The sequence below is a fragment of the Drosophila subpulchrella genome, chromosome X (genome assembly GCF_014743375.2).
Source record: "Drosophila subpulchrella strain 33 F10 #4 breed RU33 chromosome X, RU_Dsub_v1.1 Primary Assembly, whole genome shotgun sequence".
NCBI classification, from domain to species: Eukaryota; Metazoa; Arthropoda; class Insecta; order Diptera; family Drosophilidae; genus Drosophila; species Drosophila subpulchrella.
Genome location: NC_050613.1, coordinates 5,851,754 through 5,875,154, shown reverse-complemented (window position 1 = coordinate 5,875,154; position 23,401 = coordinate 5,851,754). Strand labels below are relative to the sequence as shown.

Here is a 23,401-nt window from a genome sequence, read left to right as displayed (position 1 = left end):
TCGTATCTTTCGGCTGCAGTCTCAGCACATTTGGGTACTGTGTTTGCCTTTGGTTATTCATAGAGCCCGTTGGCTTTCTCTGAGCTCTGAGCCTAATTGTCATACATTTTTTTGCTCCGACTCTTTATGACGGCCACAGAAACTGGGTTAAAACGACCGAAACACTCTAAACTGTGGCCGGTAAGCCAAGGGTCAAGATGGCCAAATTTGGCAGAATACTTTTTGGTTGGCTTACATTGGGCTGGGCATAACAGTTCAGGGTTGTTGGCTGCGAGAAAATTCACAGTTGTAACTGAGTCTAATCGTTCCTTATAGATATAATTTTGGTATGCGGTTGGTAATATGAAATCTAATGTTTTTTATCATTAGGTCAAAAATCAATATCTTTTCAGCTGCGGTTGCCAGGGATACATAACTTGATAATTAATTTTGAAAATGAGAAAAACTTAATTTGTGCCTTAAGCCAGTTGTGGAACTACAAACTTCAAGATGCAATTTGCAGAAGGACCACTAACCATTTTCCAGCCGCATTGTGCACCCACTTACTTATTTATTCGGCTCAATTTGCGAACTTAACTGCCGCATTTTCTCGTCGCCATTTCATTTCCCAAACATTTCTTTTTACGAGCGGCCGAAAACTTTGCCATGGCACTTTCTCCATTTCCCTGGGAGACGGGACAATTAGGCAAGTTTTAAAAACCACCCACCCCATTCCCCTGACCCATTTTTCCGGCCTAATCAGCAGAGCAGCCGAATAGGAATCAGCGAATAAGGGCAATGGGAATAACAACAAGACGGCAAGTAAATAATTTGGCAATTTCAAAGGTTGATGCCGACCTGATGACGGCCAATTAAAAACCAAAAATTGCGTCAAATGACAAAGCGGACAAAGAGGCGAAAATAAGCGAAAAGCGGGGCCAAGTTTAATTGAAAATTATCAAGAACAGACGGTTGGGTCGTAAAGGCGGACCCTACAATTTCGACGAAATAGCTGCAGAATCGGTGGGTTCGGGTCAGAGGTCACCCACACCGGAGACAAGTGTCGCCGCATAGATCGCACCATTAACTGCCCTAGGACAGATACAGATGATTTCCTTAACAAACTTCACGGGGCACTCGAGGTACGGGCACTCCATTTTAAAGACATTACGGCCCAGTGCTCTGCGGCCTAAATGCACGGCGAGAAAAATGTTGTCCGACTTAGTCGTGAAATTCATTAGAAAAGAAAAATATTAGAAGCAAGAAAAGTCTTGATGTAGTCCGTCTGGCAAAACTACTATCAAATTTAGGTGTTAGACATTTGGTGGCTGTAGGTGTTGATGGTTTTGAATAGATATAAATACATATATCATTAAAAATACTAAAATAAAAGAAGTGTGTACTTTGACAAAACAACTTAAATACAATTTTAAGTAATTACTCAATGCAAGCACGTTTGTATTATATAAGAAAACTATATAATATTACATATTATAATGTCATTTTTTGAACAAGCGCGAAAGTTTCAGTAATAAAAATTATTACTTAAGTTCATAATTATACAAATTTAATGTAAGTTCTGTTTTAATAAAATTATATTTTTTAGTAACAAACTAGAGGGTGCCAGACATCATTAGTGTTTAAAAGACTGTTATAAAGATGACGCCTTTCAGATCTGGCATGCAGATTATAATTATTATAGTAGTAAACTACCTAAAGGTTCGAAAAACTTTGTTATAATTCGACCCTCCTCTTTAACTTCTTATGCGGTTTACATACTTTGCAACAGCTTATAAATTAATTAATAAATTATTAAATGCTAATACAAGTTATAAGTGGATATACATTTAACAATTGAGTTACCCTACTACACTATATTGTTGCATACTTTTAGGCACATCTGCAAAAGGTATGTCAAAACCCTATTGGCCCGTTCATATAAGGAATGGTTTTTATTGAGTTGAGTATCAGGAAATGAGTATTCAAATCGAAGGCTATACATTTTTTTTCTGTGTACCAGTGTGTGTACCTTGAGTGCGAGCCGACACGTTTTCATTGTTTGATAAAATGAAATTTTATGGCGCACAGCACCGGGCACAGAACTCGGGACTCAGGACACAGGACACAGGCAGCAGGACACTCGCACAGCGAGATAAAAAGTGAAAGCGAAAGGACGAGGACGAGGACGAGGTCGGAGGCAGGACCTCGACTGGCCGAAAATTGAAACAGAGCGGCTATGAATTTGCAGCCAAGACAATGGCCTCAACGTGCTCGGCCCTTGGCCTCCTGCTCGTCCTTTTTGGTCCTGCACCGAACAGTTTCGGGGCTAGTTTCAGTCCCCAGACGGGCCAAACAAACAAACAGACAAAACCAAACTGGAGAGTCGAGCGAATGTTCAAGATAATTGAATGAAAATTCATTCGTGTGCTTTTCGATTTGGGAGTTCGAAGAAAACTTTTGCCCCTGGAACCCAGCCTCTGGCTTTTTGTCAACAACCAAAAATTCGTATTTTCCCTCTTCGTCGCTTTACCTTACTGTTTTCTTTTTTGGTTTTTCGGGGGGTATTTTGTGTATTTCACATGTTGTGGTGTGGGGTTGCGTGCAAAAGTATTTACATGTCGTTGTCATCTCCGAACTTTTCCCTTCGGCAGGGCAGTGGGAATTTTGCAGCTCAAATCGAATTAGAGCTTTGTTGTCCCTTGTTGTCTTATTTGTTTAATTTGTGTAACGGCTGCCTTATGCCCTCCCATCCCAGCGAACAAAAAAAAAAGAAGGAAGGCAGAGCTTGTGGCATCCCTTTGGCTCAACAAGTTGAACCCGTAAAGAATTTGCATAAAAATTCATGGGGTTTTTCGGCCCCCGTTCGCCCCAGATGTTTATATCTGTATCGGTCTCTTTATACGTGCTTTATATATATATATATACATTTTTGGTATGCTCGACTAGGCGGCGATTAGTTTGTTATTCCCCAGAAGCATTAAATCGGTATAATTCCGTGATTTGGCCCAGGGCAAAGGGATTGCTTCTTGTTTTTACCCTTTTTTTACGAATGAATTCTCAATGTCAGCCAGAGCGCAGCAAAAGTAATTTACAATATCGATGCGACATGGCCGCAGCCTTGGATGGCTTCCATTTCCTTGGATTTTCCTCCCCTGCCCCCTGCTTTTTCACCTTTTCCGCCTTTCCATTTCTGTATTATTTAACAGATGCTGCCAATGAGGCGGAGATGAAGGCGCCATCGCCGTTCTCATTACTTAAAAGCGAGACGCCAAAATCGTTGATTGAACGCGGGACCCACGCGGCGTATGCGCAATAATTTGCAACTGAAATTTTGCAACTGCTTGCGCCACAAGCTGTTGAGGAAATGCGGTTAAAAGTCAATAAAATCAAATAAGATGGCGAGCATTTAATTCGATTCGGGGTCGAATTTCCACTGAAGTCATCGCAACGCAATATGATTGAATTAAGTCGTCGGCAATCGTTGAGCGAATTCAGTTGAAGCAATTCCATTAAAAGCGTTTCCATATTGATTGTTCAATTCGCCAGGGAGGCCATTTAATATAAAATGCATAACGATAAGAATTAAAGACCTCTTTTTGTGTGATTAAAACGAAAAATACTGTAGTCAAAGGCAGGCGATAACTACGACCATAAACCAAATGAAGAGCGCATTTTATGGGACATTTACGAGAGCTAACGAAGGAAAATTATAATCGATGATATGGGCAAAATGTAAGTGTCTATAAAAATGGGATAAAAAAGGCTTTCGCCGAGGAGTAATACCCATAATTAAAAATTTTCATAAAAAATCGATTAATTTGAGATTTGCGTTCATTAAAGCAAAAAAATCGGAGCAATCGATTAATTTGATACAGTGTGCTACGCTCAATAGATTCGGTCATAAATCGATTCCATTGATTTATGGGCAAAATGTAAGTGTCTATAAAAATGAGTTTAAAAAGGCTTTCGCCGAGGAGTCATAATCATAATTAAAATTTTTAATAAAACATCGATTAACTTGAGATTTGCGTTTATTAAAACAAAAGAATCGGAACAATCGATAAATTTGATACAGTGTGCTACGCTCGATAGATTCGGTCATAAATCGATTCCGTCGATTACGGCTTCCATTACCAAATTGAATCGCCTGGCCCTCCTCAGACCCCGATCGGAACCCAAGACGTGCATTGCGCTAACATGCTGAATATTTATCGAATAATGAATAAGGCACACGCATGCACACACAGATTCCATTAACCGTATTACTTAAGAGTTGCAAATAAAAAAGTACGGAATTTATCGAACTGCCAAAACGGGTAGGGGATATGTGTAATGCGTACGTATAGAGAGAGTATACTGGAGGGATTCTCCGGATGCTTTACTGGGAAATTTACGGTTGTGCTCAAACGACTGCGCCAGGTGGATTCTGGATTCTGGATACTGGATACTGCAAGTTGGATACTGGATTTCGGATCTTTCGAGCGGCTCAGTGGCCGCCATTCATTGGCCAATAAAAAGTGACGCATAAAAATATGAGTTTTATGTCTGCTTATTTAAAAAGGACAATAAGCAACGTGTGGCTGTGAATGAAATGAAAGTGAAGGAAAGTAAAGCTCAAGTTCCTCTGCCAGGGCAATCAAAACAAAATAAAAAAAAGAAAAGAGAAATGAAACGAAAGCGAAAAGCAACAAACGCGCTCAATGAAGCTGAAACGGAAGAAAAGCGGTGGAAATCGGAGGGCCCACTCGAATTGGAAAATCTAATGGAAGCACAAAAAACTGGAGCTCAAGCAGGTATACATACTTATATATATATATATATATATTGTATATATATCTGTCTGTGTTTCTGGCAGCTGCTGAACATGAAAATGAGTTTTCTCCCTCAACTGCTTTTTATGCCAGTCAAGCCAAATAAAAATAATAATAAAATCAGCGCAATGAGCGAGCAATGAATGCGGCGAAAGCGAGACCGAGCATCGATTTATACACAGATGAGCAATCATAAATATTAATGTTAAATACAGCAGAGCCGTGGATTCCGGGAAAAGTCAAGAAAAGCGGAGCGGAAAAGCCCTGCTGCTTGACCATTGCCTAATGGAATGGCAATCGGAATGGGCATTGATAACCGAAAGTGAAGTTAAGTTGTGTTCCTCGCAAAGTTCTCACTTCCCCGCAGCACATTTCTTTTTTTGCTGCCAGCCCGGCTTTATGCTAATGTCGGCGACTTTCCCTGACAGGCTCTGCCTCATAAAGCAGGCGGTGAGCATAAATCTTCGGCTCGAGGAAGGACCCCTATGGGTGGAGCCCGAAAAAAAGGGATCTCCATGCCATCGGGCGACATCGAGGCGCGCTGCCTCTGATTTATTTGCCACCGTGTGTACCACGCTGCGTATACTTATTTCGAGGGGGGGGCCTCGTCGCCTCTTTCCTTGGCTCTTTATTTTTATTCTTTTTGCCCTCGCCACCAGAGACAGCTATCAATGACAGCGGCTTGATTTTGCATTTAAAAGTGAATTATATATCCGCAGATTCTCCGACAGGCGGCAAAAAAAAATGTATGCGGGGCATGGAGAACTGCGCAAATATCTTGCCACATAAGCGACAATTTATTTGCATATTTTCATGCCACCGACAGACTGAAGAGTAAGTTGTCCTGGCCGTTGTTTACATTAACCCTGCGGCGAAAGGGGGTAAAAACAAATAGTCGGGCGAAAAGTGTAAAAACTTATAAGACAACACAGTGCGCCGTGGAATTGGGATACCTCTTTTTCTATTTTCAACAAGGAATTTTCAAGTAAGCCGCGTTAGAATAATTATTATTTAAATTTTAGCTTACATGAAACAGGGTATCCTTTTTGTAATACTTTTCAATGTATTCAATTTGTAATTCTATACACTAATGGCTGCTAAAAATCCATTGAATGAGCGCAATAAACCCGTTCGATTGGCAAACCCTCAATGGCCATAAGTTCATACATATACAGTTTGAGGTCCACTTACAACATAAACTCATGTTGCGCTCTGTTGACCCATTTCAAATTGTTATCGCGTTAATATCTGACATGTTTGAATGTCACATTGATCCCGTTATTCGGCGACACACACACACACACACACAGTCGATTTGTGTGTTGGTCTGCTTGTGTTTTAGCTCTCCCTTTGACTAATATCAACATCGAAGTTGCCTTTTCCGCGCTGTTTGTGTTTAATTATGTATATCTGTGTAAGGCACAAGCACTCACACACACAAACAAACAAACACATGTGAAAGCCCCACACAGATACAACCTGATTGTGTGAGTTTACAAGGGTGCCATGTGTTTTTGTACAAGGCGCTTACATTTTCGCTCCCTACAATAGTTGTCCTTGTGCATACATTATATCTCCCATGTCTGCTTAAGCCTGCTCAACATTTTCCAAATAATATGCTAACTTTTGTATTGTCACGTGCTCTTTCATGTGTGTGTGTGTGTGAGCCATTGTTTATCTTGGCGCTGACTTCCGTTTCCGGCTGATAAACAAATGGCGCCAGCTAACGATTAATTATTTTGATTTCTAGTCTAAAGGTCCACCTATAAATAAAACTAACTGTACAGGACATGTATCTTGGCAAAATCATAAATGGCCAACTGACAAACTTAAGACAATAAGTCGGAAGTAACATCAAGTATCGATTCGTAATCCTGTGATTTCAGAATAGTTTTCAGAAGAGATATTAAATATCATAAAATGCTTAAATAATAATCATAATCGTTCACATTTGCACTCTGCCATTAATTGATATACTCGCAACCCATTCACCTAAAATACCACGGTTGCCTGCAGTTAATCTGCGTTTTGATGAATTGTTTGATAAGCTTGTGGGCTATTATTGCCGAAACCCAGTGTGCTGTTTGCTCAATCGATTCCATAGATCTGCACAAATATCTCAATAGCCTTGCAAAAGGAGTCTCGTCCTTTGTGGCATTTCTTTGGCGGCCTATCAATGAGCCAATTTTCACACAATTGCAAGTCTTCCCCGTGTGTGTGTGCGCGTGTGTGCGTGTGGCGGGTGTGTGGGAAACCACAACGAAGCACTTTTTGGCACGTTAATGTGTTAGAGGTCCCCACCCCGAGAACAAACACACACACACGTAATTAATGATTGAACGCACACCTACGCACAAGGGTCTCCCCTAAAATGTATGCTACGTTTCTTGTCTATACGCACAAAATGTGTTTCTCATTATTTTTACGTACTCCACACACACACACGCACACACACACAAAGTTTTACAAAAAGCAACGCACGTGCGTATAAATTATGTTTTTTGGCTTCATTATGGGGGTGAGCGGGGGCTGGTAAAGTGGTTGGGTGGCTCACTTTAAGGGTGGGTGGTGCCCATTGCTGACGCCAAGTAACGCATTAAAAATCAATTCCCGAAACTTTGCACGTACACAAAAAGAAAATTGTTGGCTCCGAAATGAGTTCGAATGAGCTCATTAAAACAAACAATTAAATAAGTTCTAAATTCGTAAATGATGTGAAAAATCGTAGAGTAGAAAAATTATTGTATTCGTTGAAAAGTATATAAAGAGTATACATGTATTTTTAATCAGAATCAATAGCCGAGACCATCTAGACATATCCGCCTGTCTGTCCGTCCATACAAACGCTGAGATCTAGGAAACTTTAAGAGCTGAGTATTTTGAGTATTTTGACAAAACAAAAGTTAAATATACTCATAATTTGAACTTACTTCTTGTAAACTTTGGCATCAATGGAAAGGTAATTTAAATGCCGTTTGAATGATACAATACATTTATTAACCCATTCAGTACTTATTGAAAAGGACGAATTTGTGTAAGCATCTACTTTTTAAACTTTTTTCCTCGACTTGAAAACTTAAATTTTTTGGTGCAAAAAGTTTCTTCAAACAAAAATAATAGTAACTGCAAAAAGAATCTTTCAAAAATCATTTTGCTTATATTTTTTATGATTTTTTGAAGGTGACAATGTCGGAAAAAAATTGTATGAAAAAAAGAAAAATATGGCTCAAAATCATGTTTTTAAACATTTTCAAAAAATCATAAAAAATATAAGCAAAATGATTTTTGAAAAATTCTTTTTGCAGTTACTATTATTTTTGTTTGAAGAAACTTTTTGCATCAAAAAATATAAGTTTTCAAATCGAGGAAAAAAGTTAAAAAAAAAATTTAAAAGTAGATTTACACAAATTCGTCCTTTTCAATAAATACTGAATGGATTAAAAAATGTATTCTATCATTCAAACGGCATTTGAATTACCTTTCAATTGATGCCAAAAGTTTACGAAAAGTAAATTCAAATTATGAGTATATTTAACTTTTGTTTTGTCCAAATACATATGCCGACCAGTGTATATACTTTATGGGGTCGGAAACGCTTCCTTCTACCTGTTACATACTCTCCGACGAATCTAGTATACCCTTTTACTCTACGAGTATTACATACCAAAATTAAAAAAATACCAAAAATTGGTATTAAAACTGTATTCCTTGAGTGAAGCCCTGGAACAGTAAAATTTTGACAACAGCACCTGGTGACAGGCTGACAATCTATTGCATACATTGGCAAAATAAGTGCTCTGAACGACAATCAGTTTCCTTGCAAAACGATGGACGCCTCTTCAGGACATAAGCAAACCATAACTAGGGAGTACCTTCCTGGGACCTTTGGCTGGGCGCAGTACGGAAGTCAGTACGTACCATATATATATCGCCAATCGGAAAAATACGTAGCCATACGAATGTTATATTCGCATACGACGTTTGTAAGATCCCGGAATTTCATGCATCCGGATATCTTCTCCGCTTGCGACCATATGGCCAGATTACCTATCACCGATTTCGAAGTGGATCTCTTGAACGAAATCAATCGCGACCACTGCAATGGGAAATTTGGCAGCAGCTTCTTCGACCTAAGTGATACCGTAATCCCTATAAGTGACGCCTATGAGTTCTATCAATTCATTGGCTTTTGCTTCAACAAATTAACTCGCGGAAGCAAATTTTACTCGCGGAGGTGCAGTTTTATCAGCATAAACAAGCAATGCTTTGTGCCCTACATTGTGCGAAATGACCAAAAGCTTGTCCCGGACTTCTTTTTCGCTGGTGACACTGATATCCTCAGGACCCATGAGGAGCCGATCACTGGATGGGATCTGTCTTACCTGATGTTTTGCTGCAGTCTGCTGGGCATACGAAGGGAGTTCTATTCCTGCAGTTATTTGAATGCCATTTTACTTGACGACGTTGAGAGCGCTTATCCCAACGGCACGGAATTTGAGGAGTGCTGGGCAAAGGACGTAAAAACCGCGGACTTATACTCTGACTTTCCGCTTTACTTTCTGAAAAAATAAATGCCGTGCTATGGATATATGTGTATACTTGTATATACATATTTAAGTGTGTTATTATTTATTTTATATGGATAGTTCCATGGTATTTTACTTTCAATTCGCATTTATTACACAGATTTATACCCGTTACTGGTAGAGTAAAAGGGTATACTTGATTCTTCGAAAAGTATGTAACAGGTAGAAGGAAGCGTTCCGACCCAATATATATTCTTGATCTAGTCATCTAGCCGAGTCGATCTAGCCATGTCCGTCTGTCCATCTGTCCGTATGAGCGCTGTGATCTCGGAAACTATTAAAGCTGCAATACTGGGATTAGGCATGCAGAATCTAGAGATTCCTGCGCAGCGCAAGTTTGTTTCGTCAGGGTGCCGCGCCCACTGTAACGCCCACAAACCACCCAAAACTGTGGCTTCTACAGTTAAATGATAGAATAAAAATTGTAGAAGAAATGTATTGTTCTCATCAATAACTATCGATTGACCCAAAAAAATTGCCACGGCCACATTAAAGCCTACAATTTTCAAAAAATCGTTAGTATGAACGAGAAAATTGGGATTTCAGTTTGTTACGCGGATATGCCACGCCCACTCTAACGCCCACAAACCGCCCAAACCTGTGGCGCCCACAATAGAGGTGCAGAAACATCGATGTTTTTCGATGTTACATCGATGTTTGCCTGTTAAAACATCGGAAAAGCGATGTTTTCTGCACCTCTAGCCCACAATTTGCATGCTAGATAAAAAATGTTAACTGAAATGATTGACAAGACAAATATGTTATATCTTGTCAATAACTCTCGAATGTTGGTCACGCCCACCCTAACGCCTATAACGCTTAAATCCTTCTCCCGACCACATAATCATATATTGGGTTCCCTTTGGTCCCTTTAGATGAGTAATGGGTATCTAATAGTCGAGGTCGAGAAAGTAGGTTGGCTAAGTAAAGAGTATTTGAAAGTCAAGGCTCTCAACTGTTATATTCGCAATCGCAAATAAAGAAATGTATAATACGATGGACTTTAAAAGTTTGATATATGTATGTAATGGTGTTTTTAGAACATTGGAAAAATACTATTGAATATATTGTAAATATTATATTATATATTATTATTATTTACAGTAAAACTATCATTAATTCTAGCCAAACCCAAAGGGTTTGGTATGGAGTTTAGTGTTTTGTAAGCAATTTTGTTGAGCCTTTGACGTATCATTTCGTTTCGGTGTGGGTTGATGTTGCACCTATACTTTGATATTTGATTTTAATGACTGACCTAATAGCTGTCTCTCTCTTTTTTCCTTACAGCAATCTGCAGGAAGATGGAATGACCATAACTCTCTTAGTTTGCCCCCCGGAAAATGCTGGCTCAGCCAGCGGCAGCAGCGGCAACAACAAATCAATCAGCAACATCGGGAGCAACATTAGCAGCAACATCGGAGGCAACAGCAGCAGAAGTAGCTAGGAATGGCCAGCGACGTCGCGTGGCAGCAGCAACAGACGGCTGCAACAGCAACATTGGCAACAGCAACATCAGCAACAGCAACAGCAACACCAGCAACACCAACAGATTAAGTCAAATGCATTCCAACGAAGAGCCGCCCATGACGGTGATCGTCGATGGGGGCGGTGGCGGTGGTGGTGGCAGCAACGTTTCCGTTTCCGGTGCGAGTGGCCATCGGCGGGGCAGCCAAAGGTTGCGAAAAACCAGTTCCTCCAGTGCCAATGTCAAGTCATCGGTGAATCCTGCGGAAAGGACGGGCAGCGGTCATAGGTCGTCCCATCGCCAGACATCGAATGCCTCGGATGGTGGAGGTGGTGGCAGCAGCAGCAGGCGTCGCTATCAGGGAAAGGATCGCCAAGATCGCCAAGATCGCCAGGATCGTCAAGATCGTCAAGATCGCCAAGACCGCGAAGATCGCCAAGATCGCCAGGATCGCGAGGATCGCCAGGATCGCCAGGATCGTCGGGATCGTCAGGATCGTCATCACAGACGTGAGCGGCAGGAGCAGCAGGCGCCACGCCGGCGGACAGGACGCCGGCACAGTGGAGCCTCCTCGCTGAGCGACGCAGCAGGAGGAGAAGCAAGAGCTGGAAGATCGAGGAGAGGCGACGGGGGAGGGGCGGTCAGCTCCTCGACCGCCTCCAGTTGCAATGGCAGCTGCAGCTCCGACGACGGCGACTCCTCGCACACCTCGTCCTCCAGCTCGTCCAGCTCGTCCGGCGAACCGAATCTGCCCTACCCCGGCTTCCCTGAGATCTCCATGAAGGCACTGACGCAGTACACTCGGCCACGCAACTGGTGCCTGATGCTCATCACCAATCCATATCCTTTGCACAAACAAAAAACAGAGTGTGGGGGAGGGGATGCCCTAATTGCCATTGTCCTTCGCTGGCAATTTACCCCTGGGTGTGTGTGTGTGCCCGAATGTCCTTGTCACACATTTCACAGGATGTGCGTTGTGAGCCTATTGATTATTCTCTTCTTTTTTTCCCGTCCTCTCGATTTTCTCTCCACTTTTTGTTGTATATCTTCTTTTTTTAACGGGCCTAAGGACACTCGATTCGGTAGAGGTTAAATGCATTTCGGTGGGGGTAGAAATGTCTCTGAAGGATGCCCACATGCGAATTTTTAATATGGGTGCACTACGATCTGTCCGTTTGGTGTCCTTGATCGGTTCAGGGTGGCTCCTTTTGTTTGGGCTCTAGGACCAGGTATCCCGTTTGAATTTAATAGTTTTTTAAATCCTGCTAATAAAGCTATGAATGTTATATTTAACAAAAAACTGATTAGCTGAAACAATATTTTGTGTTACAGAATATTGACTAGGCATTATAAACTCAACCTAATTTAAAGCTTATATTTAATTATGTGACTTTGAGTTAGGAAAATAGACTTATTTAGCCCTACAATATTTCATCAAACAGTGGGTATCCCATGTTCGATGTGCTGGACTACTTTTATCCCCTGCCTGTTGCAAAATTCATGCCCCAATGTCGGCAGTTGCACAGTACCTTGTGCGTGTGTGTGCGAGTTCGCTGGGCATAAATAATAAATATCTGAATGGGCATCATCATTGAGCGACGGAACCAGTGGATATATGTTTGTCCCCCAGTCCCAGTTGCCGGATCCTTCCGCTGCCGACTTGTTTTCATATTTGCCGCATCCCCATCCATTTGCTGGGGGATAATGTGCGCCAATCAGTGGGATGTAGGATGTTGGATATGGGATATGGGATACGGCGGAGGCGTAGGCGTAGGCGGAAGTAAGAAGACAACCCCGGCGGTTCGATGTTGTTTATATCTGCCAGTGGCAGTGCCAGTACCATTCCTCCAGCTCCATCTTCTGCTCCTGCTCCTGCTCCTTCTCCAGCGTTTTCTCCAGCTCCTAGTGGCATGTGGCACTTGTGCATGAAAAATCGCTTTGCATACTTCCCGGCGCGCACTTCACATTTCACTTCGAGCGAAATTAAAATTGACTGACGTTGATATTTATTTATGCCCGTGGTTCTCGGGGTTCAGTAAATTATGATAATTGAGTTTAGAACGTCAAGTCGCTTCTCCGGTGACATATCCCGCAGGAAGTCGTCAGACGCGAAGTGGTTTTATTTTTAGCCAAAAAGCCGCGTTGATGGTAGCGATTTACCCACTTGATATGACACATTCATCCAACCCCCTCCCACTCTCCAACCTTGAAAAGTCCCTTTCTTTGCGCCACAAGTACGTAATCGTTCTCTCGATACTTGCCACTTAATTGTTGGCCATAAATTTTGATTTTCCCCATTGTTCGCGCTTTTCAAACTTCGTGGCTGCCCCATGCCCCATCCACTGCATTGTTTTCTATATCTTGCTGACATTTTATGGATTTTATTGTCAAAGTTTACGATGTGGATGCCTCCCCCAGCGCCGATTATTATATCGAGGGTGTGGTTGAGTTGAGCTGTGGTGGCCAAAGTGATTTTGTGGCTGTGTTGCGGTGCAACTTCGCCCTGCTTGCATTTTGCCTCTATTCGATTCGATTCGAGAAGCAATCAAACTGCTTTGGCTAAACTAATTTAAGTTCAACTTCCTTGTGCTACCCCACTTCCACTTCCGTTTCCGCTTCCGCTGGCGACGCTCGTCTCGCCCGTGTCTTTGGTGACCCAGACGTGCCTTCGGCTGCAGCTGAGGTCAGCGGTGCCATTTGCCAAAAAGTTAAAGCCGCCGCAGCGTCGCCAGCTGGCCTTGCGTATCAATATCGGATGCCATACGCTCCTTTCCTGTTTTTCCCCATCGAGGTTCTTGGATGGAGCCACCCTCGGAAGTGTAATCAAATGGCACGCAGAGAAAACTAATCATTTCACTAGGAAACGTATATTCATCCATATCAAAAGTTGGAATTTTGGTTTAATTGAAATTGCCAGATCGAAGATTGCATGGTCACGCTAACACATTTTGACCAAATGATCGTTAGCATGGTCACACTACTTCTTTTAATAAGAAAGTTGCTTAGCACTATGGGAAAGTAGTTATCATGAAACAAGAAAATAACCATCATCAATAATACCAATTCATAAGATATTTTTCTCTGTAGAATGACATTGGCCTTCTGCGGCATCCGGTCGTCTTTGCAACTTTTAAACCCAAATTAGCGGTGCAACTTTTACCACATCTCTCATATATGATACGATGGATTTTCGGGCAGTTTCTAGCAAAGTTATCTCCTTCGTTTTACGGCGCTTTTAGCGTGAAATGTGCGCGGCGCGTGTAACATGTGCAGCGCAAGAGGAGAGCTGAGTGCGGATTTTAGTGGGGGTCAGGGGTTATGGGCTACCAGCTGGCTGCATCCTTGTGCGGTTGCCATTAGGACCGCCACACACGGCCATTCGGACACGCAGGCATCATCATTAGCATGGAGTGCGGGGCGGTTGGACTCGCTCCTTGGATAATGTAAAACCGCTGCCACGCCCATAACTAATTATGACGGAGAGCTGAGAGCGTTGTGTGGATCCCTTCTGGCTAGTGCCCATTATCCCCTTTGACCACCACTGCGTATGTGCATTGTATTCATTACATAAAAGCTCCCAACGTCCTGTCAAAGGGACGAGAAGCAGGGACTTAGTTGATGAACCGACAACAGGTCGCCGTGTTCCTGTGTGGGAATTGTTCATTTCCGCCGCTGGCTAATGCTTCAAAAGGCAGACAATTACATACAGTGGTCGGCATAAGTATTTTGACAAAATAAAAGTTAAGTATACTCATAACTTGAATTTACTTCTTGTAAACTATAGGCATCAATGGAAAGGTAATTTCAATGCCGTTTGAATGATACAATACATTTCTTTACCCATTCAGTACTTATTGAAAAGGACGAATTTGTGTAAATCAACTTTGAAATTTAAAAAAAAAACTTTTTTCCTCGTCTTGAAAACTTAAATTTTTTGATGCAAAAAGTTTCTTCAAACAAAAATAATAGTAACTGCAAAAAGAATTTTTCAAAAATCATTTTTCTTATATTTTTTATGAATTTTTGAAAATGCTTAAAAACAGGCATTTGAGCCATATTTTTGTCTTTTTCATACAAATTTTTTCCGACATTGTCACTTTCAAAAAATCATAAAAAATATAAGCAAAATGATATTTGAAAAATTCTTTTTGCAGTTACTATTATTTTTGTTTGAAGAAACTTTTTGCATCAAAAAATTTAAGTTTTCAAGACGAGGAAAAAAGTTTTTTTTTTAAATTTCAAAGTTGATTTACACAAATTCGTCCTTTTCAATAAGTACTGAATGGGTAAAGAAATGTATTGTATCATTCAAACGGCATTGAAATTACCTTTCCATTGATGCCTATAGTTTACAAGAAGTAAATTCAAGTTATGAGTATACTTAACTTTTATTTTGTCAAAATACTTATGCCGACCACTGTAATCACAGCGTAAGCAATAAGACCCTTCTCTATTCCTGAGCATAGTGTGACCATGCATTCGAGAATCTGGTTAGTATTAGGGTGTTTTGTTGGGTGAGACATCGTAGTTCAGTAAAAAAGAAACGCTTACCCTTGAAACTTTTACCCTGCACATATCCCACAGCAGATGGATAGTCGATTCTTTCAATGGTGATAGAACCAATTAAATTGATAGCTTCCATTGAGTAAAACTTGTCCTTGTCGAAGCCAATTTATCTCAAGTTTTTCACTTTTCCTTTTTGCCATTTTCATTTTTAAATGTTTGTTTTTCATGTTTCGTTTGCCTCATTCTCATTCCCGCTTTAGTTATTCGTTATACGCCATTCAGCACTCCCCATTCACCCCATACCCGCCTCCAATTTGGCATGTTCAGTCATCTTATTCGGCTTTTGCTTTCGGGGCTCTCGCTTTTGTTTGTGGCTCTTTTAATTTGTTGCGATTTCTGCACGCTTGCATGCGTCCCCATTCCCGGTACCACCCGACCCGCCACGCCCCTTTAATGGCACCGCCCCCTTACCGCTGGCCGACTTTACGCTCGACTTAATTTGTTTACTGTTGGTTTGGGGGCCATCGCTGTTGCCAAATCAAAAATAATGCGCGCATACCCGGGGTCCGACCTTACCGCCCATTTTACCACCCACGCACACCTGACTAGGGATGAATGGCGAAAACTCGCTAAGAGGGCGATAAAAAATATCGATACGATATTTAGATAAATTTACTTTTCATTTCCTAAATAAATAAATAAATTAATATTTATAAATAATAAATAATTAATAAATTTCTCGAATATTCCCCTTTTTAAAATTTTTATAAGTTGTTCATAAATTACTAAACAATTAGTACTTTACAGGCAATTTTTAATTTTTCTTTTTAGAAAAATGTGGTATTGTACAGAATGGTTAAGAATATTTTTTTCAAAAATAGTATGAAAGCTCAACCTGGAAATAATATTTTTATATCGTCATGTATTTTTTGACATCCCTGTAGCTGCCTCTTTGGAGGCAACTGAATGAAATGAATGCGCCAGGGTCGGTGTTGCTGCTACTGCTGTCGCATATTTGTGCTGCTGCAGTATTTATCCAGGCGGAGAGTGGGCGTGGTCCACCGACCCGCCCCGCCCCCCATTTGACCCCTTTGGAGCCGCCTCCATTTCGACCGCGGCCTTTTGTGCCGCCTGGGCTGTTCACATTTGTTTTTATGACACGGCCCCGCGGATCCAACCGAACCGAACTGAATCCACAACCGCCTCTGACCCTCAGATGCCTGCATATGTTCCAATCTCCTTTCGCATCCTAATGAATTGCCCTTTTTGTGGCAGCTTTTCGTCCCTACCACCCAGGCATATTTTGGTTGGCTGTGGATTTTCTTTTTTCGGTTTTTTTTTTTGGTTTTGGGCCAGACCATTGTGCGCCACGTTTTATCTTTAATTGTGCGTTAATAGCGTAAACATTTTTGCCATTTTGCGCTTGTGTTCTCGATCCTTAATTGCTCCGTGGAAAGAATGAGTCCTTGGCGCTCATTTGGCCATGCATTAAGCCGGCTCGAAATTCCCCCTTCGCCAACTTGCCAACTTGGCCTTGTGCGAGTGTTTGTGTTTTCCAGTTTTTCTCTTTTTTTTCTCCGCCTGAGGCCCAAAAACCAAAGTGCAGCTGCGAGGCTTTTAGGCGACAAGTGGCAAAAAGGACGGTGGTTTTACGGGCTGGGGAAAATACAAAAAAAAAAAAAACAGTCAGTAGAGCAGTCGATTCAGTTCCATCACATGTAGGACTTTAAAAAAAGGGCGAACCTCTAAAAATCAGTAATTTAATAGTACATTTCTCAGGCCTCGATGTTTTTTTTTTACCCATATTTCCTACGAATTTGTATTTTAAGCAGTATACCTATGGTCATTTCAAGAGATGCTGACAAAAGTTATAACCAGTGGAATACGGAATACCTCTCTTCAGTCTTTTGTTTTGTATTTTCCTCTTCTTAAGCCCAAAACAAAACTTCGTGTGAGTAATCAAATTCCAGAGAAATTTACACACCAATTCTGTTTGCCGTAAGGCTTTTAAACTTAACTAATTGTGGGTTTATCAGTTCCTAAATTGTTTGTTTATCTTAAGTCTTTGTTTTCTTTAAAATTAAACCAGTTTCAACTTTTCAAGCACAGCTACACTTTATGACCTCTTGTTGAATTTGCATTTTCTAAACTGCTTGAGCGAATGCAAGTAATGGGTATTAAGGGAGAGAAGGCCACAGTGCGTATGAGTGATAAACTTAAAGCACACACAGCGAGCATATAAAACTAGCATTTTACAATGTTGCATTCAGCTGAGGTCCTGCGAGTCCCTCTGGTTGTTGCTTGGCAAAATGCGTTTAGCTCGAGTGTTATTAGCTGACTGCCAACTGTCATCAATTTGCTGCATTTGGCTGGCTGGAGAGCAGGGAACTGGAAACTGGTAGCTGGGCATCCGCAAGCCAAAAGCTCCTAGCACCCAAAACCCCCAGAAACCAAAACCGAGAGCATACCAAACGAGACCGACAAACGGCAACCGCAGGAGGTGGGCGGTAAATGTGGGTGGTTGGCAGCCAAGTTGACAGGCACTTGAGTGCGCATAAGAGGCAACTGCAAGTTGTTATCCACCACGCCCCCTTTTGCAATCCGCCCCCTTACCACTGCTTTCGCTCGACTTGTTTCGCCTTCAATCAGCGCAGAAATGTAGGCAACGACTATACCAAACCATACCCCTCTGTACTTATCCTTTGGCCTCGTCCTTGTTTGCCATTTCTTTTTTGGTTTTGCCCCTTAACTTAGCCACGGACTCGACTCCATATCGGGGACCTTCACATGGTTCGAGCGCGTCTCCATCCTGGTCATCCTGCTCAACTGCATCACCCTCGGAATGTATCAACCGTGCGTGGACGACGCCTGTGTCACGAACCGCTGCAAGATCCTTCAGGTGAGTAGCCCCAGCCCAAAATCAATTGAACACTAGTTACATTTCCCAAACATTTTAAAGCAAGCCAAGGTCGTAATACCCTTGCAGATATTATGAACTGAAATGTGACTAAAATTAGATAAAGTTAAGATATCAAACATTTAGCAACGAAAAATATCCACATATCTTGAAAAACATCAAATATTTTTCATGGTAGCTATAGGAAATAGGATCAGGGTATGGATTAAATATTACGATTTGCAAAGCTTGATCTTGCTAGCTCTTAGGGTGTTTAAATTCCTTAAAAACTGGGTAAAACGGCATATTTCAACATAATGTTTGATGGGAGCTAAAAGATATAGACGTTTGATCGGATAGGGCTTTTACCCTGATCAAGATATGGGTAAAATAATGCTACTAATGTAGCTATTTTTATCCGATTGATTACAAGGGTATAGAAATTTAAGCAATGGAAAATATCCAGATTCGTAAACAGATTTGCTTTAAAAAGTTCTCAGTCTTTGCTTAACCGCTTCAGTTTATAAATATAACCCATTTGATGTTCTTAAATACTTCAGAAAGTACAATGATATACTTAATTCAATTGTATATCTAAGAGACAATTTAACAAGCAGACCCATTCAAGGTTTACAATTTCAGGTATTTGCTGAAGCAGAACTTAAACCCATCAAAATTTCAATTACATTTCAACGCACTTCAGTGGACATTTATAATTGGCATAATTATGGATCCATCCCGAGGGCTTAAGGTTAATTTGATAGAAAAAATGATGTGAAAAATGGGGACAGGAGTCGCATTGTTGGGTCTGCTTTCTTCGCTGTATATCCCTGCTCCCCAGGTGGGCCTGTCAGCATCGGTGTCACATTAAATGCCATTTATTTAAGCAATTTTTTGGCTCACTTCCTGGCTGCCACACTGATGACACCCAACGAGGCACTTCGGCTCATTAGGCGGCACCACCGCAAACTGTTTTTTTTTTGGAGGGGGTTTCACAGGGATTCTGGGCTTTTTGCAGGTTTTGGAGTGGAGTGCTCAGTGGGGCAATTACAGAGCATAGAGAAAATGCCGGGCTCAACGTGCGAAAATGTTTGTAAATGATATGTAAGTCGGACGACATTTTCGGCCGCAGCCAAGTGTAAAGTAACACGACAGCCGGGGCCAGGACCCTCGGAATGGAAAAAAGCAGGGGACCAGGACACAGACCAGTCAAGACAGGATACTGGCAAGGACAAGGAGGAGTTTCGATGGCGATGGTGGACGAGGAGGAGGAGGATGAGGACGGACAGGATAAGACAAGAGAAGGCATCGCCAAATTGGCACACAGCACAAAGTCAAAATGACAACGACAGCGGCAGTCGCAGTCGGTGACATAAGTGGGCGTTACCGCCGCCCTTCGCTTCCACCCTCGTATCCCAACCACATATACATATAATATATGTTCATATATCCCGACCTTCCCCCAAAGAACCCAAATTACTTCACACAAGACGGTGCACGGGGCACAAGAAAAAGATGACGACGACGACGACGACGACGACGAGGATGATGATGATGATGATGATGGTGTCGCCAAGGCAAACTCATTTCGAGGTGCATGTGTGTCCTTGCCACCCCCTCTCCCTATAGAGGGGTTGCTAATTTTAATTTGATCAACTCTCGTTAGTTCGTTAGGTTTAATCGCCATTAATCGGATAGGATTTGAGCTGCAGGAAAGTTGCTATAGAGCATATACTTTAAAATCGTATTCCCCAAGAAGGGTACAGGAACTAGTCTTAAATAGAACGGCAGACTAAGGGAAGTTAGCAAGTTGGAATGGAATTGGAATAGCCCCTAGGTTGAAAACATTGCAGATATAAGATATAGTTTAAAGAAGACCTTACCCCACTCAACTAGTAACCCCAAAATGCTATCCCTTTCAGATCTTCGACGACATCATCTTCGCGTTCTTTGCCCTGGAAATGACCATCAAGATGGTGGCCATGGGCATGTGTGGCAAGAACACCTACCTGGCTGACTCTTGGAATCGCCTGGACTTTTTCATCGTCCTGGCGGGTCTCTTGGAGTACGTGATGCATGTGGAGAACCTCAATCTGACTGCCATCCGGACGATTCGTGTGCTGCGCCCCCTGCGCGCCATCAATCGAATACCCAGTAAGTATACCCGTGGTATAGGGAATGCAAGGGTAGTAACTCCAAATCATTTAGGCATGCGAATTCTGGTGATGCTCCTGCTGGACACTCTACCCATGCTGGGCAATGTCCTGCTGCTCTGCTTCTTCGTGTTCTTCATCTTCGGGATCATTGGTGTCCAGCTCTGGGAGGGCATTCTGCGGCAGCGCTGTAGCTTGATGCAAGCCGACGGCATGGTCTATCCCCTCACGTAAGTAGCCAGTCTGAGGACTACGCCGATTCTCAAAGAACAAAAAAAAGAAAAGAAAACCAGGTCGTATGGGAAATATGGGCCTCTGTCTGCCGGCGCCTCCGGGTCTCATACATAATCGTACATACCATACATATTCCTGGGCATACATACATGTATGCTGTACATATATCTAAATATATATATACTCGTATCGAGATTTTCTTTTTTTTTTTTGGCTTTGAGTGTTTTGGTTTGTGCTTTTCGTTTTCGTTTTCCTTTTCCGCGTCATCCAAATCAAATCGAGCCCAGACTTTGAGCCGAGTCTTCCACAACTGAACTGCCTGGCTGCTGCTTTCTCAATCCTCCCGCTGTTGGCTTTTTTGGTTCCATGGCTTAGCTTTTGGTTTTTTGCTTAGCCTTAGCCACAAGACACAGGCACATACCACACAAACAACGCCATAAACACCCACAAACAGCCACAAAACAGTTGAGATACCGCTGTAGCTGCTGCATCAGTGTCCCAGCAATTTGCATTTGAAATCCAGAGGACCGTCTATTTGATGAAGTCCCTGGGTCAACATCCTTCAGCCTGTCGGTGGTCCGTTGGAAGTACCCAAAAAACAGCCGCCTTGTGGTCGTGACAGCCGGAAGAAGAGCTGAGAAGAGGACGCACAGTGGGGTTCAGGGGTGAAACACCTGCCAGATTTCCCTGCAATTAAAGGCAAGTGATAGAGATACCAGGAAAGTAGAATCAAGAAGATAGGGGGATGGTACTTTGACCTTACATAGCGGATTTTGCACTTGAAATATTTTTTAGGATGTACATTTGATCAGTAACATGATCTTAGCATTGAAAGCTTGGCTTGATTCTGGTTTTTTGATGCCAGTCTTTGAAAGTATATCACTGTGGACGGCAGTCCACGTAGTGACGAACGCGCACCAGGAGAGTGTGCAAAGGCGACTACTATATATAGCTGCAGAATTAAAAAACTGCAGGAATGGTCCGATCATAACGAGTGTTACAACAATCGGGAGGTATTACTTACCAAGGCTTTAATAATTTCAATTGGCTTAGAAGAGCGATCGGTGAAAATTTAGAAAGTTTGAGTTGTTGGGGCCGGCGGGGACAAATGCCTCCGGTTATTAGCCAAGTTTTATTCTTACTGAGAATACGCGTCAAATGACACCTCAGTTTTTAAAGTCCAATGCTCCGTTCAAAAGATTTTCCAAAAACAAGATATAAAGGGACTTTCCAAAATGAAAATGTTTGTGCCTTTGCTTGTGGGTTTGTATGAATCCCTTTTTGCTTTTAGAGTCTTGAAAACTTTATGACTGTATGGAAAACTTTTGTTTTCGACTATTTGAAAAACCCGCTAGCTTAGCGGTAAATTAAAATAAAACTAGTTTTTAAAGGCTTATAGTTAATGTCGCTGATGTTTTTTATAAACCACTTTTTGCCATTTTTCTCGAATTAGGTTCAAACGGTTTCTTTTTGAATTTTAAACTATATAGCCCTGGAGATTCCTCATATATGTATATAATGCTATGCTGATACCTTATATAGGTATTGCAGCTTAAGTGAATAGAACTCCCATTTTATAATTGATTTTTAAAACAGAAACTTCTGATATCAAATAAAAACACCTCTTAATGAGGTAAGGAGTCGTGTCGTTCGCACCTTCAACTTACAAAAGTTCTGATATCGATTTTTGTGACGAAAAATGGTTGACTTTCCTCGTTAAGAGGTGTTTTTATTTGATTAATTACACCGTTACTTCCAAATTACTTATGTACTTATCAAGGAGTTAAGATAGGCCTGAATTTGTTTTATCCTTATCGAGTCCTTTTTGGGGCTTTCGGTGCCACTGTGCTCTCTCGCTGGCAGCTGACAAAAGATTTTAAACTTGGCCGAAACAATCATTTATCATTGGCATTGTGTTTGCCTCTGTGTTTGTGCCACGGCGGCTTTATAGCGTCACACGCAGAACAGAAAGGACACGCGTGCTCTCTCACCCTCACACGCAGCCATCACACACACACACCGAGACAAACGGAAGGACTCATCCACTCATTGACAGCGCAGCCCTTAAGAGTAGGCAACGGAATTTTTGGGTCGCTGCGCGCCTCGCTAAAGAAACTTCCTTTTTTCGCTTTGTTTTCCTCGTTTTCCTTGTTTTTTGTTTTCCCTTGCATGCTGTACAAACTGTTTGTTTTTATATATTGCTCGCAAAATAAATTATTATTTGCGGCTGACTTTTGCCTTTGCTTAATTATTGCACATAATTAAGTGCAACTGGCAATGCATAGTCAAAGCCTTTTTAATATTTTTGATTTCGTTTGAAAAGTCTGAGGAAATAGCAGACATTTTAACCGGGATTCTGCTGAGGACCTTTCCGGTGCAGTTATTTTTTTCAAAATGGTACCTTTTCTTAAAGCTTTTTTCTGCAGCCCCCTTTTTGAGTTGAAATTATTTTAATTATGTTAATTTCAATTCGCACAGGCAGGAATTGTACCATACAACCAACGTTTCTCTTATATTGTGAGCCCTTGAAGTCATGCTGTATATACACCCACACCCACACAACAAACACCCACACCCACACCCACACCCTCACACTCACAACCACAACCACAGACAAGCCTGTGAGAATGGCAAACAGAGTATAGATATATATATGCATATATGTTCTTTTCCAGTTTTTCGTTTCTTCGATTTGTATTTAGTTGTGACAAAAAAAAAATGAAACCAAAACAGAACAAGAGAACAAAAATATTTCCAAATTGGCAGCCAAG

At 41.6% G+C, this 23,401-nt stretch overlaps 2 protein-coding genes across 15 annotated transcripts in view; both read left to right on the top strand.

Annotated features, from left to right (window-relative positions):
• Positions 1-23,401, top strand: part of LOC119557975 (voltage-dependent T-type calcium channel subunit alpha-1G) — a 103,388-nt gene that overhangs the window by 42,765 nt on the left and 37,222 nt on the right. For all 14 annotated transcript variants that reach the window (XM_037871052.1, XM_037871045.1, XM_037871044.1 and 11 more), the window contains exons 4-7: positions 10,664-11,681; positions 18,135-18,246; positions 20,166-20,397; positions 20,452-20,626. In XM_037871052.1, the coding sequence (XP_037726980.1) occupies positions 10,717-11,681; positions 18,135-18,246; positions 20,166-20,397; positions 20,452-20,626 (1,484 nt within the window). In that variant the 5' untranslated portion in view covers positions 10,664-10,716. The remainder of the gene's footprint in view (positions 1-10,663; positions 11,682-18,134; positions 18,247-20,165; positions 20,398-20,451; positions 20,627-23,401) is intronic.
• On the top strand, positions 8,618-9,361 carry LOC119558376. The gene has a single exon (XM_037871893.1). It carries the CDS (start codon positions 8,618-8,620, stop codon positions 9,359-9,361), a length of 744 nt encoding a protein of 247 aa, XP_037727821.1.